Source organism: Zea mays, chromosome 1 (genome assembly GCF_902167145.1).
Source record: "Zea mays cultivar B73 chromosome 1, Zm-B73-REFERENCE-NAM-5.0, whole genome shotgun sequence".
In the NCBI taxonomy this organism is placed as follows: domain Eukaryota; kingdom Viridiplantae; phylum Streptophyta; class Magnoliopsida; order Poales; family Poaceae; genus Zea; species Zea mays.
In genome coordinates this window covers 179121502-179145457 of record NC_050096.1, presented here as the reverse complement: position 1 = coordinate 179145457, position 23956 = coordinate 179121502, and the positions used below count along the sequence as shown (strand labels likewise).

At 44.8% G+C, this 23956-nt stretch overlaps 1 protein-coding gene across 1 annotated transcript; it reads left to right on the top strand.

Moving 5' to 3' along the window:
• Nucleotides 1–22227: 22227 nt before the first annotated feature.
• On the top strand, nt 22228–23732 carry LOC103640618 (Core-2/I-branching beta-16-N-acetylglucosaminyltransferase family protein). Its single transcript, XM_008664034.3, has one exon. It carries the CDS (start codon nt 22615–22617, stop codon nt 23638–23640), a length of 1026 nt encoding a protein of 341 aa, XP_008662256.1. The 5' UTR covers nt 22228–22614; the 3' UTR covers nt 23641–23732.
• Nucleotides 23733–23956: the final 224 nt, after the last annotated feature.

The window sequence follows — 23956 nt, the reverse complement described above, 5'->3', positions numbered from 1 at the left end:
AGCAAGCATACAAACCAGCAAGTATATCAACAGATATTTAGTATAGTGGTCAGAATAGCGATATATGGATGGGTAGAGTCTTGAGTAGAATCTGTGTTATGTGGTGTTGAGATACTACTATTGGTGGAGCGGAGGTGCTTACCAGGAGGGTGGACTAGAGGCGAAGCGACACTATGCGTGTAGCCGGCAGAGCGGAGTAACAGAGTGGGTGGGGTGTTTGCCTCGGCTGAGGGTGTTGAGTGTGTGTGGAGAGGGAGAGGGTAGCTGGGTGTATTTATAGCTAGGTGGATGTGGTGTAGCATAGTGAAGTTCACTGTTGGTGAGAATAGTGACGAATGAATCGTCTGACTTAGTATAAACAGGAGAGTTATAGGAAGAATATGGGACAAGAGTATTTTGGGAGTTTTCTGGAACATGAACCATGCTTAAGGGATGACATGGTTGGATAGGGAATAGTTTGATAAGAATTTAGAAACAAGAATTATTGGAATCGGAGTTTGGAAGCCTGGTTCGAAGGAATCTCAAAGTTAAGCGTGCTCAACTTGGAGAAACCTGGGATGGGTGATCAGATGGGGAGTTCCCACTGGAAGGAAAATCACAGTCACCGGAGTTCGTATGACTGGAATATGGGTCTGGCTGTCTTAGGTGGACTGGACAGCATGATGGATGAGTAGTTGAAATTTGGGGTGATCGGATGATCGATGAATAGTAACGATGAACAGTAACGACGAAAAGTTACCATAGATACCATCGATGAATAGTAATGATGAATAGTGTCGATGAATAGTAACGATGAATAGTACCAATGATAAATATTGTCAATGAATAGTAACAACGATTAATAGTAATAATGAATAGTGATGGTGAATAGTCCGTATGAACGAACGATGAATAGTGACGATGAACGATGAATAGGAATTATGAACGAATGGACGAACGATCGAATGATCGGACGAACGAACGATCGGAATTTCGGCAGCATAACGGCAGGACAAAGATTATCTGGAAGAACGATGAATAGGGACTATGAAAGAACGATGAACGATGAATAGGAACTATGAACAAACGATGAACGATCGAATGATCGAACGAACGAATGATCGGAATTTTGGCATCATAACGGCAGGAAAAAGATTATTTGGACGAACGAACGAACGAACGATCGAACGATCGGACGAACGGACGAACGAACCATGAACGATCGGATGAACGATCGAACGATCGGACAAACGAACAAACTAAGAACAGGGGGACGAACGATCGAAGAACGACCGAACGATCCTTGTGCTAGTGTGTGCTTGTGTGGGTAGTGGAGTGGGCGTGTGTGGAGGGAGGAGAGTTGCCATGAAATGGCTTGGGGTGGGATGAGAGGAGGCCCTTGCCCCTCTATTTATAGCCATGGTGGGGGATTAGGGGGAGGGATGAGAGGATTAGTGGGAGGATGAGAGGATTAGTGGGAGATTAGCATGGATTTGTCTTATATGAGTATGATTAGCTTGTAGAGCTCATCGTATGACACCGGAGGCATACGTATACGTATGAGCATGAGGAAAGTTATGAAGAAAATATTTGTAGGGACTTCAAAAATGATTCTGAAGGTATTTCTCAGGAAAAAATATTTGGAGAGTTATCGGTGGAATATCTGGGCAATATTTCTGGAAAGAACTTGAGGGGGATCACTGGGGAAACATTTGTAGGATATTTTGAGGAGGATTTTGGAGAGAATATAGACCACTATATTTTATTTGTTGATATCAACTCGCAAACAAACATTTTGAAATGAAATTTGAAATTCATTCTGAATTTAGAGCAAGTTTGAGAAAATTTCAAGATTTGAATTTTTGGGATGCTACAGGATGGCTGGGCCGCTGCTGGGCTAGGGAAGGAGGAGGGGCTGTTGGGCTGGTTTTGTTTTCCTTTTTTTATTTGTTTCCATTTGCCTTACTCATTTTCTCTTCTTTCTGTTTAGACTCAAACTCGAGCATGACACACAAGTTAAATAATGTACACCAAATAAGTTCATCAATCGAAATATGTGCTCCAGCATGTGATGCAACATTCAAGAATCCTCTATTATTTTATTTTACTAGGCTTACACCTACCTATAAAATAGAATAAAATAATTCTCCACTTTTAGGAAAAAGATAAGTAAAGCAGAGAAATGACAGAGTGACACCTGAATTTGGTGGGTATTAGTAAAGAAATTTTATACCCCCAAATTCAGGGTGTTACAAATCTAACCCCCTTAACAGAATCTCGCCCTCGAGATTCAAGAAGAGGCTAGCAAGAAAAAGAGATTGGTTCATTGGTTTTTTCATAGCTTCTTCTAACTCAACTTCGACTCTGGCAACTTTAACTTGCGGACTGGTTGCTTTGGCCCTCAGATGCTTGAGACCGATTGATGCAATTCTTCAGGATCTCTTGAACATGTGGGTTAGGACCCACACCCACTTTCACTACGCCACTTCTATCTTGTTGGTTGATGTTGATCGCATTGTCTTCATCGGGGTTAGCGGCTAACCCCATTTACAGGAGCATTGATATGCACTTGATGAAGATGCTGCCGACTCTGACCTTGACTGATTAAGAGAGGTTGGAGGTTGCCGACCGGACATGTGCAAAAGGAAAAGGTATAGATAGAAATGGTAAGCATAGATGGATTAAAGAGAGAAAAGGGAGAGCACCCAACTACCTAACTCTATGGCACTCACCTATTATGCCATTGTGGACCAAAGGCCACAACACACCAACATTCATTTCAAAGAAGCAAATTAGTCATAACACAAAGACAAGCATCACGAGCACACAACAACAAACATCTCGTTGCTACACGTTAATGTTAACTAGATGGTGGTCTTTCCTTACAAAGGGGAAACTACTCTAAGGCCATCGAAAGGCAAGGGGAATAATAAGACATGCAGGATAGGGGCATGAGCATAATAAAGGATGGAGCTAAAGCAAGGATTGGAACCGACAGGGAGAGAATGCAACCAAGGTCAGGATAGGTAAAACACCATTCTCAAATCAAGATGGGAAAGATGATATTTCAAAAGGTAGGCATAGGATAAGCATCATGGAAATATCTAGATATTAGGAAGGTAAGGATGATATCGAGCAAGAGCTAAGACTTGCAACGCGACAGAGGAAAAGGGAATGAACAAGAGCGGGATGGGTAAGACATCACTCTTGAAATAAAATGGGAGAGGCGGCTTTACAATGCAGGTACAATATAAGTATCAAGGTAAACATCAAGGGAAGACAGGGGTTGAGGTGATAACGGACAAACACACAACAAAGGGTGTATTTAGGCAAAACTTGCAAGGTGTCAAAGAAGGGGAAGCAGTCAATGATGAAATAGATGAGGCATTATCCCCGAACAGGGATGGAAAAGAGGAGGCTTCAAAGGGTAGGTTCAAGGTAAGCAGGAAGGCAAGGGCATATATATCATGAGGGTTTTAAAGGTGATAACGAACAAGGATGTAGGAGAGGAGGTAAATAGGCATAATACAAAAGATATAAGTACCTTATAGGATGGAGTTAAGACAGGACCTGCAAATGGAAAAGGAGAGGGTACGCCCAAGGGCCAGATAGGTAAATTGACACTCTCAAATTGAGGTGGAAGAGAGGAGATTTTTTAAAGAGTAGGAATAAAGATGAGTATCTAGGCAAGATCGATGGACGACAAGGTGAGGGTGATAGCAAATAAAAACACAGCAAGGGATGGAATTAACACAAATCTTGTAAGGCAACAAGAAGTGAAAAGAAATCAAGGGAGAGATAGGTAACTCGCACTCTCAAACTGGGTTGAAAGAAAGGGGAGGCTTTTAAAGGATAAGTTCAAGGTAAGCATTTAGGTAGAAGACCTCAATATCGCAAGGGTCAAAGGTGATGACAGACAAGGGTATGAGAGAAAAGATGAAGGCATTGAAGGGCCATTGGTATGAGTACAACAAAGAATGGAGTTGCACCCAAGCTTACATGCGGTAAAGAAGAGGATATAGCCAAGGGTGAGGTAAGTAAAACACCGCTCTCAAATTGGGATAGGATATTGGAGATTTTTAGATAACAGACATAATGTAATCGCAAGGTAGGATAGAGTGATGAGAAGGGTAAAGGAAATAACACAACAATGGATAGAGTTAAAAACTCACAGGTGACCAAGAAGAGGATACGACCAAGGGAAAAGTAGGTAAAGCACGACGCTCAGATTGAGATGGAAAAAAGGGAGATTTTAAAGGCCAGTATAAGATAGACATCAAGGTAAGATATAGAGGTGATAAGGATAAAGGTGATAATGATAAAAAGCATAGTCCATGGACAGAGTTAAGGCAAGACTTGCAAAGTCACGAAGTGGAGAAAACAATCAAGAATAAGATAAGTGAGGTTCCGACAAAAGAGTTGAAATAAAAATTCATTATCGAAAGAAGTTACAAGGAATTAACGACATCACCAAGGATGTGCAAAATAAAATGACCGCTCATGGATCATTTAGAAACAAGGGTGGTCAAGGACATGTAAACTAAAATGTCTTGAACAGTCATTGGGATATAAAGGTAAGCATATATAAAAATAAGAGTATGCAAGATTCCAATGATACGAGCGTACCTAGACAAGGGAATAGAAAAAGGCAGAGGATAATGACTTAACAGCGAAATAGGGAGGGATCTCGGAAGACCAGAAGTTCATGGACACATAAACTGGAGTGTTTAAGTAGGCAGGAGAAATTCAGATGTAAGTATTTGAAACAAGAGTATTAAAGAATCTAGGGGTACGAGCATGTCAATACCAAGGGAACAAAGATAGTTAAAGGGTAGAAATTTAATGACGGAAGAGGGAAGAATCCCAACAGAAAAAAGGTTATGGTCAGGGGCATCTACCAAGATTTCGCAAGCACAAGAGTGAGATTAGATCTAACAGATTGAGAGAAGTATAGACCATACTAGAATAAAATACTTTTTGGCAAGGGGGCATATAGGAGCACAACATAGAATTAGTCGAGATGACTAATATTTTGAAGCAGAACCAAGGATGAGGTGAAGTAATAATCAATAAGTCCTTAAAACGGCAAGTGCTACTCTACGATAGCGGTCCTACAGTCAGCATGGGCTTTGATACCACTTATGTCACACCCGGTTTTGAAGGTAAACCGAATGCGAACCATGTACGTGCTAGGATCAGAAATTCACGTACACGACGATTACATAAATGGCTCATCATAGCACAATGCTTCGAATAACAATAAAGAATAAGTAATAATATTAAAGACTAGAGTCATTTACATAATATAAATCAAAGTATCGAAACATAGCCAACGTAAACAAACCCACCACAGGCAGCTGACTGGGGGAGGTCGCTAGCCTAATCCTCGAACTCGTCGAAGTCCTAGAACTCCTGGAGATCTGCCTCGACGCCTTCTTCTCCTTCTTTACCTGAGCATAGATTGCACCAAAGGCAACCTGGTGTTTTGTGAAAGCAAGGGTGAGTACACATCAACGTACTCAGCAAATGTCCCGTTTGGCTGAAGTGGACTAACTTTATGTGGGGTTAAGCTCAAAGCAGTTGATTTCAGTTGGTCAGGTATTTATTATTAGTGGAAGCCAAGTTTTATAATATAACCAACCTGTGAATCCTTTCCTCATCGAGGAACATCATTATCATCATCGAACCAAAAACCATTAATGGGATCATTTCATCTCGAACCATCTGTATCTCTAATCAAAGAGGATCCTAAGGCCACTCATAACCATGAGCACGACTGATATATCAGTTTCTAATCATCTATAGAGGTCGCACACTTTACCCACGAGTCGTGATTCCCTTTCTGCCCAGAGAGAGCTACTCCCCATTGACCACTACCTAGGTGACCTAGCAGGGTCTCACTACGTAGCCTTTACAAAGACTCCCCTGGTGCATAGCTGCTCGTTAGGTTTCGCCAGTCGTACAAACGTAGTACACCTCACCAAGGTGGGTGACTAACAAAACCAAATCGAATGAACCTCTGCACCCCACCTTAGCACAGCGAGCACTACGCCCCGACCCCCATTGACGGCCCTCCGGCAAAGCCAACTACACCCCTAGGTTCATCTAATTAATCAGCTAAGGGCGTCCCATTCCACCCTCATGGCTGCATTGTTATCCCGGGTTCTCACTCCCCAAACAGGTCCTTACGGAGAGGTACTCAGGAAACAACCTGAGTCCCCTAAAGTATCACAAGAACATAATCGGGATAACATCATCGTATCATAACTATTCACATCATGTTCATTGATTAAATAAAGCAATAGCATGAAGCTAACCATAACAACCCAAAAGGTAATCAAGGACAAGATAAATACAAAGCTAGTCAATCCTTATATTTCAATTAAGTAATGCGGGACAGTGAATTATAAGTAGATAGGACATAATGGGTCTGATGACACTTGCCTTCACCAAACAGATGCTCAGGGTCTTCAACCTTATAGAACTCGAGGAGCTTGATCACTTGGCCGTCGAAGCTTGATCGTCGATCCCTCAAAGCTCAGAAACAAATCACAATCTATTCGCGACGCACAGCGAATACAAACAGGCACAAACAAGCAAACATATATATGCATAAGAACATTACACCATTCAAAGAAAAACATAATAAAACATGCAAAATTAAATAGAGCATGTTACTACGGTCACGCGAGGAAAAAGAAACGCGATAGTCGAAGCTACGGTCGAGAAGATATCGTGTTTACGCTAAATAAATATTAACTAAAACATTTAATTCGACATTATCAAATATAAATAATATCTACCATTTAGTTTCGATTAATCTGTTATACTAATCAGCTGTCAGTTAGACCAGTAATTTAATTAAAGCGAGATATTCTAAGCGAGGCGAATTTTCGACGCGCGAAACAATACGATAGCGTGCAGACGACGCACGGACACGCGCGACATAGCACGGTGACAACACACGAAACAGCGCGCGCGACAAGCGCGAACGACGCACGAACCAGCACGCCACCACGTGCGGAACAGCTCGCGCGACAGGCGAGAAAATACTAAATAAAAGACGCGTTTATACTAAACAAATGTTAAATAAATAGAAATTAGTTAAGTTAATATCTGTCATGTCAATATTTATTATAAAAGCTCAAGTGGAACACTACACATTTAATCTAATTGGAATATTAATCTAATAAATATTAGTCAAGCAAACCTTAAGTTAATTATCTAAAATATATGACATGACGTACTAACATCGTTAACATGAGTGTTTATAAGCGGCAAACTATTCATTATCACACGCAGACGCCGTGCGACACATGTGATCATCACGCGACGACGCACGCACACGACGTGTGACAACGCATGCGAGCAGCACGGGTGACACACGCGAAAGTCGAGTTGTGCTGTGCGATTCTAGTTCGTTCCATGTTGGGCCAAACAATGGATGCAGTACTTTATTACCATTTTAAATAAGGGTAAATGCAGTATGACAACAGTTCCTACTTCTTACTTCAGATGTTGTGGTTGAACAGATACATTTTAAGAAATCGATCTTTTTTCTTATCCTAGCCTCTTAGGCAAGAGAAAACTGGTTACCATGATAGACAGTGTGCAGTGTGCTGTACGTGGTGTTGCTTTAGTAGATGTATTAGGAGAAAACAACCTGCGAGCAGAGCACCCAGGCTCAAGCGACCCCGGGTAGTTGGCCTCTCAATTATAGCCTATAGGCGCGAATAAACTCATTCATAGAGCTTCAATGCAGCAACTACAGCTTCTTTGCAACTCTATTTTCCATCTCATGTTTTCAGTACAGTTAATTTTGCAAACTGAGGGAGGTGCCGGGGGAGCAAAATTTTCTCAGTTTGGCGCTGATTTATCAAGGTACGTACATGCTTGTATTCAGTTTGCTTGTTGTTCAGTGCTTGCTTGAGCCTAAATACAAAATCAATTGTACTGCAAAAAATGTATTGAGATGGCATACTTGATGCCAATGTGTTCAGTGTGCTTGCTGTTCAATGTGCCTACATATTGAATTAGTGAAACATTGCTTGGTTGATAAGAAAGAAATATTTTTGAGAGATCCTTGCTATTAGGGGGGTGGAGTAACATATTCCTGGATTTTTTAGTTCTTCAAACCAGAGCGTTCTATGAAACACGAGTGCGGCTATCAGGTTGAACTATTTTATATATCTTTCAGTTTGGACAGTCATATTTCACATTCATTGGAAACAGCTAACTTGAAGCTTTCAAGGCATAACCATAACATTTTAAGTCTTTGTAATATTTTTCTCCTCCAACTGCATTTGCATTTTTAAATACATCACGTGTCCCTTAGTCTATTAGCTAAGTGCTAAGGCAAATAGGAAAGTATGGCTATTTTTATAAGTGATTTTAGCTTTTCAATGCAGCAACTATAAGTATCATACTATAATTTTTCATGCAGATGTTCCTATAAGTACCATACTATAATTTTGTATGTAACTATTCCTATAAGTACCACAACTGTAATTTTGTATGCATCTGTTCTTATAAGTACCATACTGCACTTTTTCATGCAGATGTTCCTATAAGTACCACAACTGTAATTTTGTATACAGTTGTTCCTATAAGTACCATACTGCAATTTGTATGCACCTGTTCCTATAAGTACCATATTGCAATTTTGTATGCACCTATTCCTATATGCACCTGTGAATCTTCCTGGTTGCTAATTACGGTGTGCATCTTTGCCTCTTCTATACATACAGATTTTGGGCCGTGGAGAAAAGTTGCAGCGACTCCAAGACAAGAATACTGATATACACATTCATGTACATTATCTAGCCTCAGTGTACCAATTTTAATGCTTCTCTCTGTCATGAGACTATCCCGTTTCCTATTGGTTATTCATGCTTTACTTCTTGAGCTTGGTATATTGCTTCTAGATGCTACGATCTCCTGTGCTTGGTATGTCTTCTTTGCTTCATGATGCTACGATCTCCTGTGCTTGGTATATTGCTCTCCTCATTTGGGATCGCGCTTGCCATGGCCTTACATGGAGAGGAGATAATATGAATGCTTGTGTTTAGGGTGCAATTTTACAAATTATTTTACTACTTCAGTTGAAAACCATTTAACATGACACCTATCCGGAAGTGTTGGATCTCACAGTGGAGCCAGAGCTTGAAAATATCAATGTCGTGGGGAGGATGTTTGGAGACTAGAGCGTCCATGCGCTGGGGTCATCAAAGTCGCTGGACAATACGTCTAAGGAGGTTACTATTTTAAACTCATTCTCATGAAGTTTACTGAACAATGTATACATGAGCATTTGTTTTTTTATTGAATAGTAAAACATGGGTATTGCGGTTGGTGTTTTTGGAACTTCAATTCCTTGAAATACAGAACCTGTTGAAAATGGCTAATTGTGAGCTTTTCAAATAGAACATGAGTAGAAATTTTCTCTAAGCCTAAATTTTCTGTAAGCACACTAATGCAAAAAATGAACCATTGCTTTGGTACGTTTCATTAGTAGTTTAGTACATGCTCCCTCTGTTTCTAAGTATATGACATTTATTTCGGATTAATCAACACCGTCAATTGGCATTAGGTTAGCTTAAATTTAATTCATAAGTATTAGGTAATGCATAGTTGAAGAAAAAATCTTCCCTTATAGGAACAGGCATGGACTATAATGACTTCCTCTTGATTATCCCTTTGTTCCTTTTAGTGCCCAGTGTTGTCTTCCCGTTAATCTTGCAGCACATGTATGCAAGCAGTCCTACAATCATTCAGAATTAGGAGCAGCGATATCATGGGACGATGCTCTACGATCGGGCATGAGACGCTTCCAGCACAAGTACTACAACCTGTTCACCTGCAACTGCCACTCGTTTGTGGCGAGCTGCCTGAATCGGCTTGCCTACAATGGCTCCCTGGAGTGGAATGTCTTGAACATGGCTGCCCTTGTCTGGTTTCATGGCTGATGGATGGACAGAATGAGTACTATTCTAGAAACCGAGCAGATCATCAGAAATCCAGAATTATCAATAATTATCTAACATTTGCATCCCAAACTAGAATCACCACACTGGTCTGTCATGACCATGAGAACCTACAACAAAGCAGTGCTCCTCGTCATTGCCATGGTGATGGTGGTGCTGTCGACAGGTAACAACCCATAAGCAAGACTGCTGGTGACCTGACCACAACAATACCGTATAGTGATCTGATCTCCATTTCTCCCTACAGGGATCTGCACAGCGTAGAGACAAGGTAGTTGAAGAAAACTGTATGGAAAAATCAAGCCAACCAAGAACTCTTCTCCGAACAGTTGAATAAAAGCATATCGAGAATTCAGATCAAACAAAAATGCCTAAAAATCTGCATAAGCTGATGATGTTCGTTTTTTGGAACACATATGAGGCCCTTTGTTTAAGTTGTTTTATGGTAAATATATTATGAAATTGTAGGCTGCTGATGCTTTCAGGGAGGGTAACCAGAAAGAACTTGATTATCTTATACAGGAAGTAAGTGTCACATTGGGGGAGATAATGGCAGCACATTACATGTGACATGTTGTGACATGTTGAAGATTTTGTTGGCCAACTTTAATACAGAGCTACACGATTCTAATAAAAAGTGGATGTTGTGACTTGTGGTCATAATTATTAAACATAAAACATGGGAAGGTTTTGTCTACTTGTTTTATTAAGTTGGCTACATAGTTATAAGAATTCAAGAAAACAGATTACTAAATGAAATATTCTCTGGACATCAAGGACAAGCGCCATTACGAGATGGCTCGACTCGCTGAGGCTGTTTTAATTCTTTGTTGAATCATGTTGTTTTGTTCATCACTGTTCTTAAATATGGATGATGGTCCTTTGTTCCTCATTGTTCTTAATTATGGTTGCTGCTCCTTTGAAGTTCATGCGTGAGACTTTCTCTGAAGGCCCTTACCTCCTTGTGCACACAAGGTCTGAGATGATGGAAAAGTGAAATGAAATTGTGTTTGGGATCTTAGAAAAGGTTAGTTGGTAGATATTTTGCAAATATTTATGAGAAAGAGTGTCGTCATATTTGTTTCCCCTTTTCCGATCTCCTTCCCTTGTGCGTGAATCCCCTTTTCGAAGGAACTCTGTGATTGATCTGTTAAGTTATGAGGACAATTCATGCCGATATGTCAACCATGCAAACATACAACAACGATTTATCGATATCGCTAAAAAGAATTAGATTAGTGTATGGTTGTCGATACATTTGTCTGTCATTACAAAATTCTAAATTGACTCTTTAGAAATAATGTTTATCATACGGATTTTGTATATCATAGTGATGTTTATCGTTCCGTTTCTATGTTTTATACAAATTTTTTACTCCCGTCGCAACACATGGGCACTCACCTAGTGTATAATTAATTAACCAACCTAGTCGACTTTACGCGAGGAATAATAATAATGCGCGCAAAACACGTGACGCGGAATCGGTACAAACGACGCGCGGGATGAACTATAATCTAGTTTTAATTAGAAGGTCATAAGTATTGAATAAACCACTTAATTAAATAATTAAAACTTGTGACATGATAAGATAACATTATTAATACGAAATCGACGCTGTCATGAGGTTGACACGACTAAAACGAGTTGTAACGGGTTTACGACGTAAGTTATATATATATATATTGGATGACTAACCATTTGTGGCTAAACACGTCGCGACATACGAATACTATTTAACTGCGTCGTTTCTCTTATATTAAACAAATGTTAAATGTAACCTTAAAATCGGATAAACACGATAATAGGTATTTACACACGTGTATGTAAAATTATAGATTAGATTCGGTTGAATTCCTGTTTTAATAACCGACAACTAAACCACAAATTAATTGTTTAATTCTGACTATTCTGTTACGTGAACAATGGTCTAATTAACACGAGCGGTACTTGGTGAAGCGGATTGGCGTTGTGCGGCGAAACACGTGACGCACAAAATGATGCGCGCAACGCGCGGAGACGACGTGCGACAACACAACGGCGAGGCTATGTGCACGCAAGAGAAGGGGGTAGATGGGCCACAATGCTCACCTCGGGACGTCACACCGCGAGGACGAAGCTCAGCGAAATGACAGTGAGGACACCGATCATGGCCAGAAGACAAAGGCGCCGACGATGGCGAGTGTACAGGAACAGCGCGCGTCGAGTCGAAGGTGATGATGTGCTCGACAAGGCGGGTGACGGAGTGCGACGAGGCTCTAGACGGTGGCACGGGCTGCTCTAGCGCAAGGGCGGTAGGGGAGACACACGGGCTTCGATAGCAGCTCTCCTTAGCCAGGTTGGGCCTGCGCCCACAGAGCGGCTCGCCGGCCGACAGGGGCATGGGCTGGGAGGCTCGCCTGGGCGTCGGCGAGCGCGTCGCGCCTGCCCTGGGCACCGGGCCGCTGCGCAGCGCCCGTGCTGGCCGCGCCGGGCTGCCATGGCCGAGCCACACCGGGTTGCCGCCCTACTGCGGGCAAGCTGCGCAGGGATGCGGGACAAGGCGAGGGGAGGAGGAACCACCTGGGGGTGGCCGAGGGTCTTATCTCAACGACTTGGTTGAGATCGTGGTGACGGTTCCGTCTTCCATGCGTGGACGTGAGCAGGGACGGGTTGGGCATGCGCGCGCGACGTGGCAGGGAGCGCGAGGGCCACGGGCGAGGCGTTTGCACGCACGCGGCGGCTGGGCGAGCGCGGTGGAGCGCTAGGCGCGGCGGCGCGCGCGTAGGGGGAAGAGCATGGCTGGGCGAGCGCGCTGGGCGCGGCACGCTAGGTAGGCGTGTGTGATGCGGCATGCAGAGCACGCGCAGGCGGCGCACAGGCGGTGGCGCTAGGGTTTGGGGCGCGGGGCTGCGGGAGCTGGGCCGGGCAGGCCGCGGGGAAGGGGCATGGCGTGGGCCGCGGGCAGGCCGGAGGGAAAGCGCGCGCGGGGGGGACAGCTGGACCGGGGGAGAACACGCTGTTGGGCCGCCGAGAGAGGGGGGGAAGGGATGGCTGGGCCGCTGCTGGGCTAGGGAAGGAGGAGGGGCTGTTGGGCTGGTTTTGTTTTCCTTTTTTATTTGTTTCCATTTGCCTTACTCATTTTCTCTTCTTTCTATTTAGACTCAAACTCGAGCATGACACACAAGTTAAATAATGTACACCAAATAAGTTCATCAATCGAAATATGTGCTCCAGCATGTGATGCAACATTCAAGAATCCTCTATTATTTTATTTTACTAGGCTTACACCTACCTATAAAATAGAATAAAATAATGCTCCACTTTTAGGAAAAAGATAAGTAAAGCAGAGAAATGATAGAGTGACACCTGAATTTGGTGGGTATTAGTAAAGAAATTTTATACCCCCAAATTCAGGGTGTTACACTCCTCATTGTCGTTGATCACCATCCCCTTGCCCTTAGGATCCATCTCTTCGGGTTGTTAATCCCTTAGATGAAGAGTACGACTCTGATACCAATTGAGAGCACCTAGAGGGGGGTGAATAGGTGATCCTGCAAAATTCAATGCTAGTAGAACAAACTTGGTTTATAAATTGTTAGTTAGATCAAACCAAGTAGTGAGCTCTTGAGAAGAAATCAATCACAGAGAAAAGCAACACAAGAGACACGGTGTTTTATCCCATGGTTCGGCCAAGTAACACTTGCCTACTTCCACGTTGTGGCATCCCAATGGACGAGGGTTGCACTCAACCCCTTTCAAGTGATCCAATGATCAACTTGAATACCACAATCTTTTTCTTTAGAGTTCTTTTCCTGTTTGTGAGGAATCTCCACGAGTTGGAGCCTCTCGCCCTTACAATGTTGATCACAAGATAAGCACAAGAGTAAGGGAGGGAAAGCAACACACGCAAGACTCAATTGGCAGCAAACACACGCACACAAGCTAAGATGAGAGCACAAAACACGGCGCAGGGAGTTTACGACTCAAACGGTGCTCAAATCTCTAACACGATGAACCGGTTGCGTGATTGCGGAGTCTAGGCGTCTTAGGATGTTTAGTGAATACTTGGTATGTTGCTCTATGCGCATAGGGGTCCCTTTATAGCCCTAAGGCAGCTAGGAGCCATTGAAGTTCCAATTGGAAGGCAATTCTTGCCTTTTGTCGGGTGGCGCACCGGACAATCCGGTGCACCACCGGACAGCCCGGTGCCCCACCGGACATGAACAGTAGCAGTCCAGTGCCCGATCTCCCTCCTTATCAGGCGAAGCCAACCGTTGGACCTCGGGTCCCGTTGGCGCACCAGACACTTTCCGGTGCACACCGGACAGTCTGGTGTAATCAACCGACCGTTGGCGCGGGCCACGCGTCGCAAGCTGATTGCACTGCCGACCGTTGGCCAAGGGCGTCGTTGACTCACTGGACAGTCCGGTGCACACCGGACAGTCCGGTGATTTTTAGCCGCGGCGCCTTCGCTTTTTCTCGAGAGCGACGAGTTTGTCGGCGGGCCAGCCTAGGCACCGGACACTGTCCGGTGCACCACAGGCTGGTGCTAGTTTGGCTCTCCAATTCATTTCCACTTTTCTTGGCAGTGTTCCTAGCACTTAGAGAGATATGTTAGTATCCAAAAACAATTTACTAGAGCTAGAAACATACCTTGATTCTTGATTTGCACTTCTCAACCACTTAGCACATATGAACTAAAACAATATGTGTTGGGCATCTAATCACCAAAACATTTATAGAAATGGCCCAATGGCACATTTCCCTTTCACCGTTGCTCGTGTAGTCACGGTCGTCGCGACGCTTGTTTCTTGGGGCACCGCTCGCCGACATCGCCTGGGTCGTCGCTCGTGCCTCACGCGTCGCTCGCGTCTCGCGTCACAGGAGGTCGTCGTTGATGTCCAGCCACCGCTCGACGTCTCAAGCAGTTGTAGCCGCTGCTAGACCACCAAAACCCTAATTCCTAGGGGTCTGGGCTGCTTTTATAGACGCCCTGGCCTAGTCTGGCTCAACCAGATGTCACTGTCTGGCCTAGACTTGTCTAGTTATTGGAAGCATAGGGCTTGTAATATACAATAGTTTTTATATCTAAAGTCTTGGGCTTCCATTAGCTAGGGGAAGCCCAGGCCCAACACTGCCATCCGGTTCTGCGAACCAGGTCTCAAACGTTTATAAAAGGAGCCCTAGACCGCTAGGGTTCAGTTTTTGACGTCACATCCCGATACATGAGCGACGACGCCCACCCATGCGTGCGAGGTGGTGGTTCCCGAGAGGGAAAGGATGCAACGGCGCCTCAAGACGTGCGTGACGGCGATGCCAAGCGCGGCAGCGGCCTCCGGACGCACGACGGGAGGCTGCTTCCGGATCTGGTGGCGCGACCAGTGTCTGCTCCCTGATCCAACGGCGCAGCGGTGGAGGCTCCCTGATCTGAAGGCGTGGGGCGATGGCTCCCTGATGCGAAGCGCAGCGATGGTGGTTCCCTGATCTGGAGGCGCAACAACGACGTTTCCCTATCCAACGGTGTGATGGTGGCAGCTCCGTGATCCGGCCGAGCGATGGTGGCGGCTCCCTGATCCGACGGCGTGACAAAGGTGGTTCTTCGATTCGAAGGTGTAACACCCCTGGTGTTACTGTTACTAAAACTTGAGCATAACATCGTAAGCATGGGCATATCATGTGTTTGTCACACCTAGAGTGCATTCACTAGGCAAAAATTTCAAACAAAGTTGTATTGATGTGACATTTTGTGAACAAAACCCTAGGGTAGAGTACTTAACCCTAGAATGGGCTTAAAGGGGTAATTAAAGTTTAACCAAGAGAAAACTCCAAAGTTTAGTTATAATAATCATAAAATATCACTATGAATGGACTAAAGTGGCATTAAAACCCTAAAAGTACCACAAACCCTAAATAGAACCCTAGAAAGCCTTAAACCTAAACCCTAGGGGGCTAAGTGCAAAGATAGTGCACTTATGGATTAAAGTGCAAAAACCATGATAAAAAGGTGTCTTAAGTACTATGGTTCACAATTATGTGGATTTGCAAGTAGAACCTTGAGTTTTGGACTAATTTGCAAAAGAGCCACACTTATACTCCAATTGCTTAAGTCTGAAATTAGTGATATTGGCTCAACTTTGGGGCCTTGTAACTTCCAAACCATAAGAAGTTTGCCCTAGGTCACCACATCAAGTTTGTAGAGCTATAATAGGGGGAACAACTTTGTTATAGGTACTAAACCATGGTTACATGAAGAAATTGAAGATAATCGAGCCCAAAGTTGGTCTGTCAGGTCAACTGAAGAAGTTGCGCCATGGTACAGTAACCTGAAAGTGATCCCAGGTTCACTCCCCCTCACCGCCAATGAATCCGCGCCGGGATTATCGTCGTCATTACGATTCGCGCTCACTAGTGCCCGGATAACGTCGCGGGGTAAAAAGATCTTCAGCGCTGTTGGACTATGGGCACTGTTCCGGCTAGCCGCCGCACTCCTTTCCGCTTTGCGGCCGGTTCGGATAAGTCACCAGAGTTGGCTGCCCGACGATCGAACACCACGTGCCTCCGCAATTACCACGTCGCAATCACCGGTGCTATACATGTCCGATGATCGCCGGGAAGGCCGCCACGGTGAGGGCCACGAATCACCATGACCATGACTCATTTCTTCTTTGACCACCACCGCGCTCAATCCGAATTCACCAGCCACCGCTTAGCAATCCTATAAATTGATGGCCGGGTCTGTTGCGCCTTGTTATCACGAAGCCGACGCACCCACGCTTGCCTCTAATTGTCCACCAGAGACCACGAATTGCTCGCTTCCCCCCAAACTAAGTTTCCGCCACCGTGTAAGAACCCTCACCACGGCCAGCTCGATTCAGGTCTGCTCATGCCCTCTGCCCTTTCGTTTGAGTGTTCTTATGTACCCCCGATACTCCCCGACCAACTTAATTGAACTAAGCTGCCTTAGATTGTCGGGAACGCGCATGGTTGTCCGGTGGTTCGCGCTGTCCCCGTGGGCCGATCGATTCCAAGCTCCGTTAGTGAAATTGATTTAGGGGAAACGGTCCTTAGGTCTTCAATTTGGCCTCGGCCAAAGTAGGACGCCAGTCGTTGAGCGAATTGGCCGGTACGCGAGCTCGTCGGAGCTCTGCGTGTCGCTGTCCACCGTCGAGGGCTTCGAAGTGTGAAGAGTTAGAAGTACAGGGGCTTTTCTAAAAGCGTCAGCGACTCACTGAAACAGTGCAGGGAAACCAGGTCGGGTTATTCAAGACACCAGGGGTCTATTCGCAAAGTCTACACGCGAGCGCGGGCGCGCGCGTGGGCGTTTTCCTCCTCTGTTGGGCCGGCTCGGGCTGGTTTCGGCCCAAAACTGTTCATTCCATTTTCTTTTTCTTTTTCTACGAGAGCTACAACAATTCTAGAAAATTGTAGAAAAATCATAAAAATACCAAACCAATTTTGCTAGGTTCCTAATTTCCTATAGCATTTACTAAAAATAGTTTCTTGATTTTTAGTCCAAATAGGAAATTAGAGTATTTAAAATAGCCAAAAACCTTGTTTCTGGATTTTTAGAAAAATAAATAATAATTCCAAAAAATACCCAAACTTTTTAGATGACCCTTATATATTATTTAGAAGCCTTGGGTAGAGTTTGATATGATTTGGACCATGTTTGATGCTTAGAACCTAAAACCCTACCCCCTGCCTTTTGAACTTCACTTTTGACTCCGGAAACCCTTGGTTCTCGGAGATCCATGAAGGAAAGTTGTACTCAAGACTTAGATAATAAACTTTTATTATCTTTGCATCTTCATGAGTATTACATGAGCATTCATTATTATACTTGACTATATTTAGAAAACGAAGAGGAAGTAGAAGTCGAAGAGACAAGGACTTCGTCACCACCACCACCTGAGGAACATCAGGCAGGCAACTGTTTTTATTTTGATATCTGCGGAACAGAGCCTGATTCACCAATAACACAAGGCAAGCCCTGGTGCATTTGCCCCCTCCTTGTTCTTTTTAAAATCTTTCTCACTTGCTTGATGCATTAGGTGATAGGAGTTGTGTGCTAAAACAATTCCTGCATTTCCTTCCTTGAATTTGATTACCTTCCTTTGAATCCCTATTTTACAAAAGGTTTTCTTATGCTTAGTCCTGCTCTAGAAAAACAAAATGTTTTGTTTTCACAAAAGATGATGTGGCAAAGTGGGTGGGATGTTTTCGAAAATAAAACTTGATGGTGGATCCATCATGGCCATGATGGGTTCAACATCGGAAAAGATGTACCTCTGCCAGGTACCTAACTTTGGGTTTAAATGATAAAGCTGAGACCGGGCGGGTGACTTGCACGAGAGGAGAGTCTCGGTGTAGTGTCTCCGTCTGAGTCGATTAAGGACCGTGCCGATGTAGGCCTGCTGACCGAGGACCCTTTAACTGGTCACATGCCTCGTCATGGGTAAGCTTTGCCTCGGGCAGACTAAAACCAGAATAAGATACCACACAATGGGAGTGGAGAGATGGCGAGAGTAGCGTGTACCTTCCGTGGCAAGAGGCTGGACGATGGTGTATCTGTGCTCTCGGTTGGCGTGAACCTGATCTGGTCTTAAGAACCCCGGTGGCGAGTTGACATATGCAAGGGTTAAGTGCTACATATGTCGTGTGATCGGAGATCCTCAGCTGAGTATAATTGATTCGGATCGTCGTAACTTCGCGGACATGAAGACTTGGTCACTGACCTATACGTAGAAATCCAGTAAAGATGAAGGGTTGTTAAGAAATTGGCTAGTGCAGGTCAAGTGCTTGAACTAGGGTAGTAAGAACTCTAGCTACAGGTAATTTTTACTTAACTTGACAAATAAAATTGGATTTTTAAGGATCCACTTTTAGTAAGCATTTCTGCAAACAGAGCCATTGACTATTGATAAGCCTTACCTTGATTCCCAAAAGGCCAGCATATCCTTGAGAGTCTTTTATTTTGTCGGGTAAGTCTTGCGAAAGTACACTTCGTACTCAGGGCTTTGTCCCATGTTGTTTTAGGTGAAGAAGCAGCAAACTTTTGTTGCTTCTATTCAAAGGTGGTACCAAAAGAAGGAAACCAGGAGTGAAGCTGCGGGAGGGAAGGCCCTCCGTTAAAAACTTTTTACTACTTATTCGGGAGGAGTTTTTGCCTCCCATGGTTTGTAATAATAATACTAAGCACTCATATATATTATGTTCTGGTCTGTAACTATATAACTCTGTCTTACTTTTGAATAAAAGTAAGTTATTATAATTGCTTCCGCATTTCCGCATCTTCGATGAATTGTAATGTCTGTGTGACGGGTAAAACACTCTTGGGAAGGTAAGGATTTCAGATACCGAGCTTGTCAAGTGATCAGGTGCACCTGCAGGGTTGTCTGAGGTCAGTTGGACAAGGACAACTGTAGGTGGGCCTAATGACTTGGGAGGTTCTGTCACAGAAGGCACGACGACAGCGGCTCCCTGATCCAGAGGCACGATAGCGGTGGCTCCCTGGAGGCGCACGGGGTTCGCCCTCCGCGACGCAGGCCGCGTGAGATCCTCTGATATAGCGTGCTTTGGGCATCCTCCAGCGACGGTCTCCTCCGATCCGGCGGCTTTGGGACATCCTCCGGCGATGACCTCATCAAATACATGTTTATGCCTCCATGATTACTTTTTATGCCGACCAATGCACTACTTTACGCATTCCATTAGAGGATTTTATGATGAAGAATATGATGCCTCTCACTTGGCTTGGTATTTTTTTACGGTAATAATATTTACGTTATATCTTCCATTATTTTTACGCTCAAACTTGATGCTTTTTACGATCATAAATATAACACATTTGAGTTATCAACAGCTTTCACGTTGGCTCGGTTTTACAATAAAATGAGGATTTTTACGCTAAAAGTTAAAGTATTTTACGCAAATCTTGGGTGCGTACCACTATCATGCATGCATATTTTCCACGTGCACAATAAAAAAAAGGAAACTCCTTAATTTATGGTGTATGTAACTGCTATAAAAATTCAAATTCCTTAATTATCTCCCCTAATTAAATACCATAATCAACTCCCATAATCAAATCTCTTGATTTATGGTGGTTGTGTGGACGTGGTGGCTGTTGGTTGAGATTGAATCAACGTTTATGCTGTATCTAACACAATTTTATGTTCAAACTTTAGGATTTTTACGATAATGAATTTAACGCATCAGAGTTGTCAACGTGTATCACGTTGGCTCGGTATTTACGGTCAAACTAAAAAGTTTTACGCTACACACTGAAGCATTTTACGCTCGAACCGGGAGTGCGTCCACCATGTACCACATGCATAATTTTTCATGAGCATGGTGAAAAAGGAAATCGCTTGATTTATGGTGTTCGTGTCTACCATAAAAATCAAATTTCCTAATCAACTCAAGTATTAAATCCACCTAATCAAATCCTTTGATTTATGGTGGTTGTATGGACGCGGGTTTGTTGTTGTGAGTGAATCAACATTTATGTTATATCAGACATTATTTACGCTCAAACTTGAGACTTTTTGTGCTCAAATCTAGGTTGTGCCCACACAGTGTCCCACATGTAAATTTTTCGCATGCACAACTATTTTTGGATCTGCCATAATTTTTTGATCTGAAACCACACCTGTCATAAAAATCGAAAAATGCATGCACGTCTGGTGGGTGACGATTGTATCTTTCATAAAAACAGGACCCTGAATGTGAGGTGACGAAAAACAATATTTTATGTTACGTCTGACACAATTTTACGCTCAAATCTGACATTGCGTCCATAACTGCCATAAAAACATATCCCTAAAATAACGCGCCCGCGTGATTTGGATGTGATATGTATGGTGGTGGGGCCGCACGCGGGCGTGGGTCCTAGGGGAGGGAGTCGACTAGAGCTTCCTATAACTATTTAAATCACTGGGCTCCAAATAACCATATATATATATAATCCATTGCGGGTACATAGATTTGCAGGTATGGTATAACATTTTCATACTCATCGGGTTGAGAATCAAACTCGTACCAGTGGGTACAAACTCACACAAAAACCCGCACTCTATAGGGTTTTTACCTGCGAGCATGTGGGGTAAAATATGCTCGTTGCCATCCCTATTCTAGGTATATGATGTAGGGCGGACGAAGCTGATCTGTCGTTGAAGCAGTACAAAACGAAGGACAGGTGAAACTAGCCTTCGGGACAGAAGCTTCGTCTGTAAAAGTGTGTAGCGAAAGTGCGGACTGAAAATCACCAACTTTGATGTGAGGTATGCTTCGAGTACGAAGTCTTAAAGACAAAGAAGATGAAGTCTTGAGCGGCAAGAACGAAAAAATAAAAGAAAGTGTTGACCTTATGTCATCGATAGATGAACATATAATATATGAAACCGTTTATCTCTCCTATAAATAGATGAACGGTATCATGTATAAATTCACTTTTTTGGGGAGTCTTAGATTCGTTTTGCTTAGCCTTCGGAGGTGAAGATATGTATGTAACTTCATTTGATACGAAGGAAGAAAGAAAGAATAAAAATGTTAAGGTATACGAGATGAGTCATGTACTTTATCACTTATTTTCATAACATATAATGTTACTTCGTTCATATTTCTTTTTATAAGAACCTTCGTCCATCTGTTCTAATGTTTATAACTTGTGTTGCCTTGTTTTCTTATGACATGTAGCAATCGAAAATTGACGTGAAGCAAGCCAGGATGGACGTGTGGGTTTTAGGATGAAAACGATAATCCGAACTGTTAGAACAAATTTAATATTTTAAAATAGATATGCATAAAATTTAATGTTGATCTTTTCTTATATTATCAAGCACATTAATACACATATGAATAAAATATTACACAAATTGTTTTATGTATTATTTGCTCCCTACAACACGAAACGTTGAAAAAATTACCGAATTTATTTCCGAATCCATACCGAAGTTTATATCTATTATTTGAGAAAATATAGGATGAATTTGAGGTTTACCTTTTATGAATCTTTACAAGCTGGATGTTAAAAACAAGAATACAAATTTGTATTGTAGATTATATGTCCTATTTATTCGCAATCAAAGAAAAACGACTAAAAAACTGATTACCGAATAAATACCGTTTCCGACCGTTTTCATCCCTACTGGGTTTTGCCATGACAAGCATGAAGCATCATCAGCAACCGCCCCCCCCCCCCCCCCCCCCCCCCCCCCCCCCCCCCCCGCGGCGCCTGATGACTTGGTTTTAATGGGCGCGTAAAAGTTCACGCCCAGCCGCGGCCTCGCCTGGGCTGCAGGTCCATCCGGGTCCGATGCAGCACGCGCCACCCCACCCTTCGTCTCCAGTCTCCACTCGACCACTCCTACCTCCGCTTTCCTCCCCCCTCCGTTTCTTGACCCATGCATGCCCGCGTTCTCCGCCGCCGACGTGCCATAAACACGCTTGGTTGGAATTGGATCACCTGTAATCGTGCTTGCCACCTATAAATGCCTTCCATAAACCGGCTATGCTCAGCCCTATAAGTATATTATACTGTAATAATGACGGTAGCTCACAGCAATTCACTTCCCCATTTGCGCCAAATTTCCTCCTCGTCGTTCCTTCATCACCCCTCCTGGCCTGACCGCCTGAGCTGAGCCAGAGGCCTCGGTCGGCCGCAAGGCCGACGATGCCGCCGCCGTACATGCTTCTGCTCTTCGTCCCGGCCGTCTTCGTCTTCTTCCTGGAGCCGCGCCTCGTCCCGCCCCGCACGCTCCCGGCGATCCCGGACGCCGACGAGGCGGAGGACCTGGCGCTGTTCCGCCGCGCCGTGCTCCTCTCCTCCTCCTCCTCCTCCTCCGCCCACCGGCAAACGAAGCAGAAGGTGGCGTTCCTGTTCCTGACCAACTCGGGCCTCGCCTTCGCGCCGCTCTGGGAGAAGTACTTCGCGGGGAACCACGGCCTGCTCAACATCTACGTCCACGCGGACCCATCCACCCCGCTCAGCCTCCCGCCCTCCGCGCGCTCCTTCCACGGCCGCGTGGTGCGGGGCAGCAAGGCCACGCAGCGGGCCTCCGCCACGCTCATCTCCGCCGCGCGCCGCCTCATCGCCGCCGCGCTGCTCGACGACCCGGCCAACCGCTTCTTCGCGCTGCTATCCCAGTCCTGCGTCCCGCTACGCCCTTTTCCCGCCCTCCACCGCGCGCTCGCCGCCGACCCCAATCACCGCAGCTTCATCGAGGTCCTCGGCGCCGCGCCCACGCTGCGCGACCGGTACAGCGCGCGCGGCGACGGCGCCATGGTCCCCGAGGTTCCGTTCGAGAGCTTCCGCGTCGGGTCCCAGTTCTTCGTGCTCGCCAGACGGCACGCCGTGGCGGTGGTCGGGGACAGGCGGCTGTGGGGCAAGTTCCGGCTGCCCTGCCTCGTCGAGAGGCGGCGCTCGTGCTACCCGGAGGAGCACTACTTCCCGACGCTGCTGGACATGCTGGACCCCGCCGGGTGCGCCGGGTTCTCGCTCACCAGCGTCAACTGGACCGGCTCCTTCGACGGCCACCCGCGCACGTACCGGCCGGAGGAGGTGTCCGCCGACCTCATCAGGGACCTCAGGAGGCCGAAGTCCAACGGCACGTACTCACACATGTTCGCGCGCAAGTTCGCGCCTGGGTGCCTCGCGCCGCTCATGGAGATCGCCGACTCTGTCATCCTCCGTGACTAGCTAGCTACCTACTAGGCTACTAGGCCGCTTGCTTCCGTTTGCATTGCACGACTGCGGCAGAGGTAAATAATAATGTTTATTTTCTCTTCCAAGTTTCGTTAGCCTGATTTCAGAAACAGGTGGCCATCTGCAAGCACTGGTGACGGGCCCATCGTTGGACGATTCCCGAGCCCAGAGATATACTCAGCCCACACGTGACACAGTGAGATAATGCAGCCCATTTCAAAGCCCGCGTGAAGTCCGCTGAAACTATTCTCTTTCTTTTTTATGACACACAGACAGAGAGAAAGAGGGGGTGGATAATCCACTGAACCCT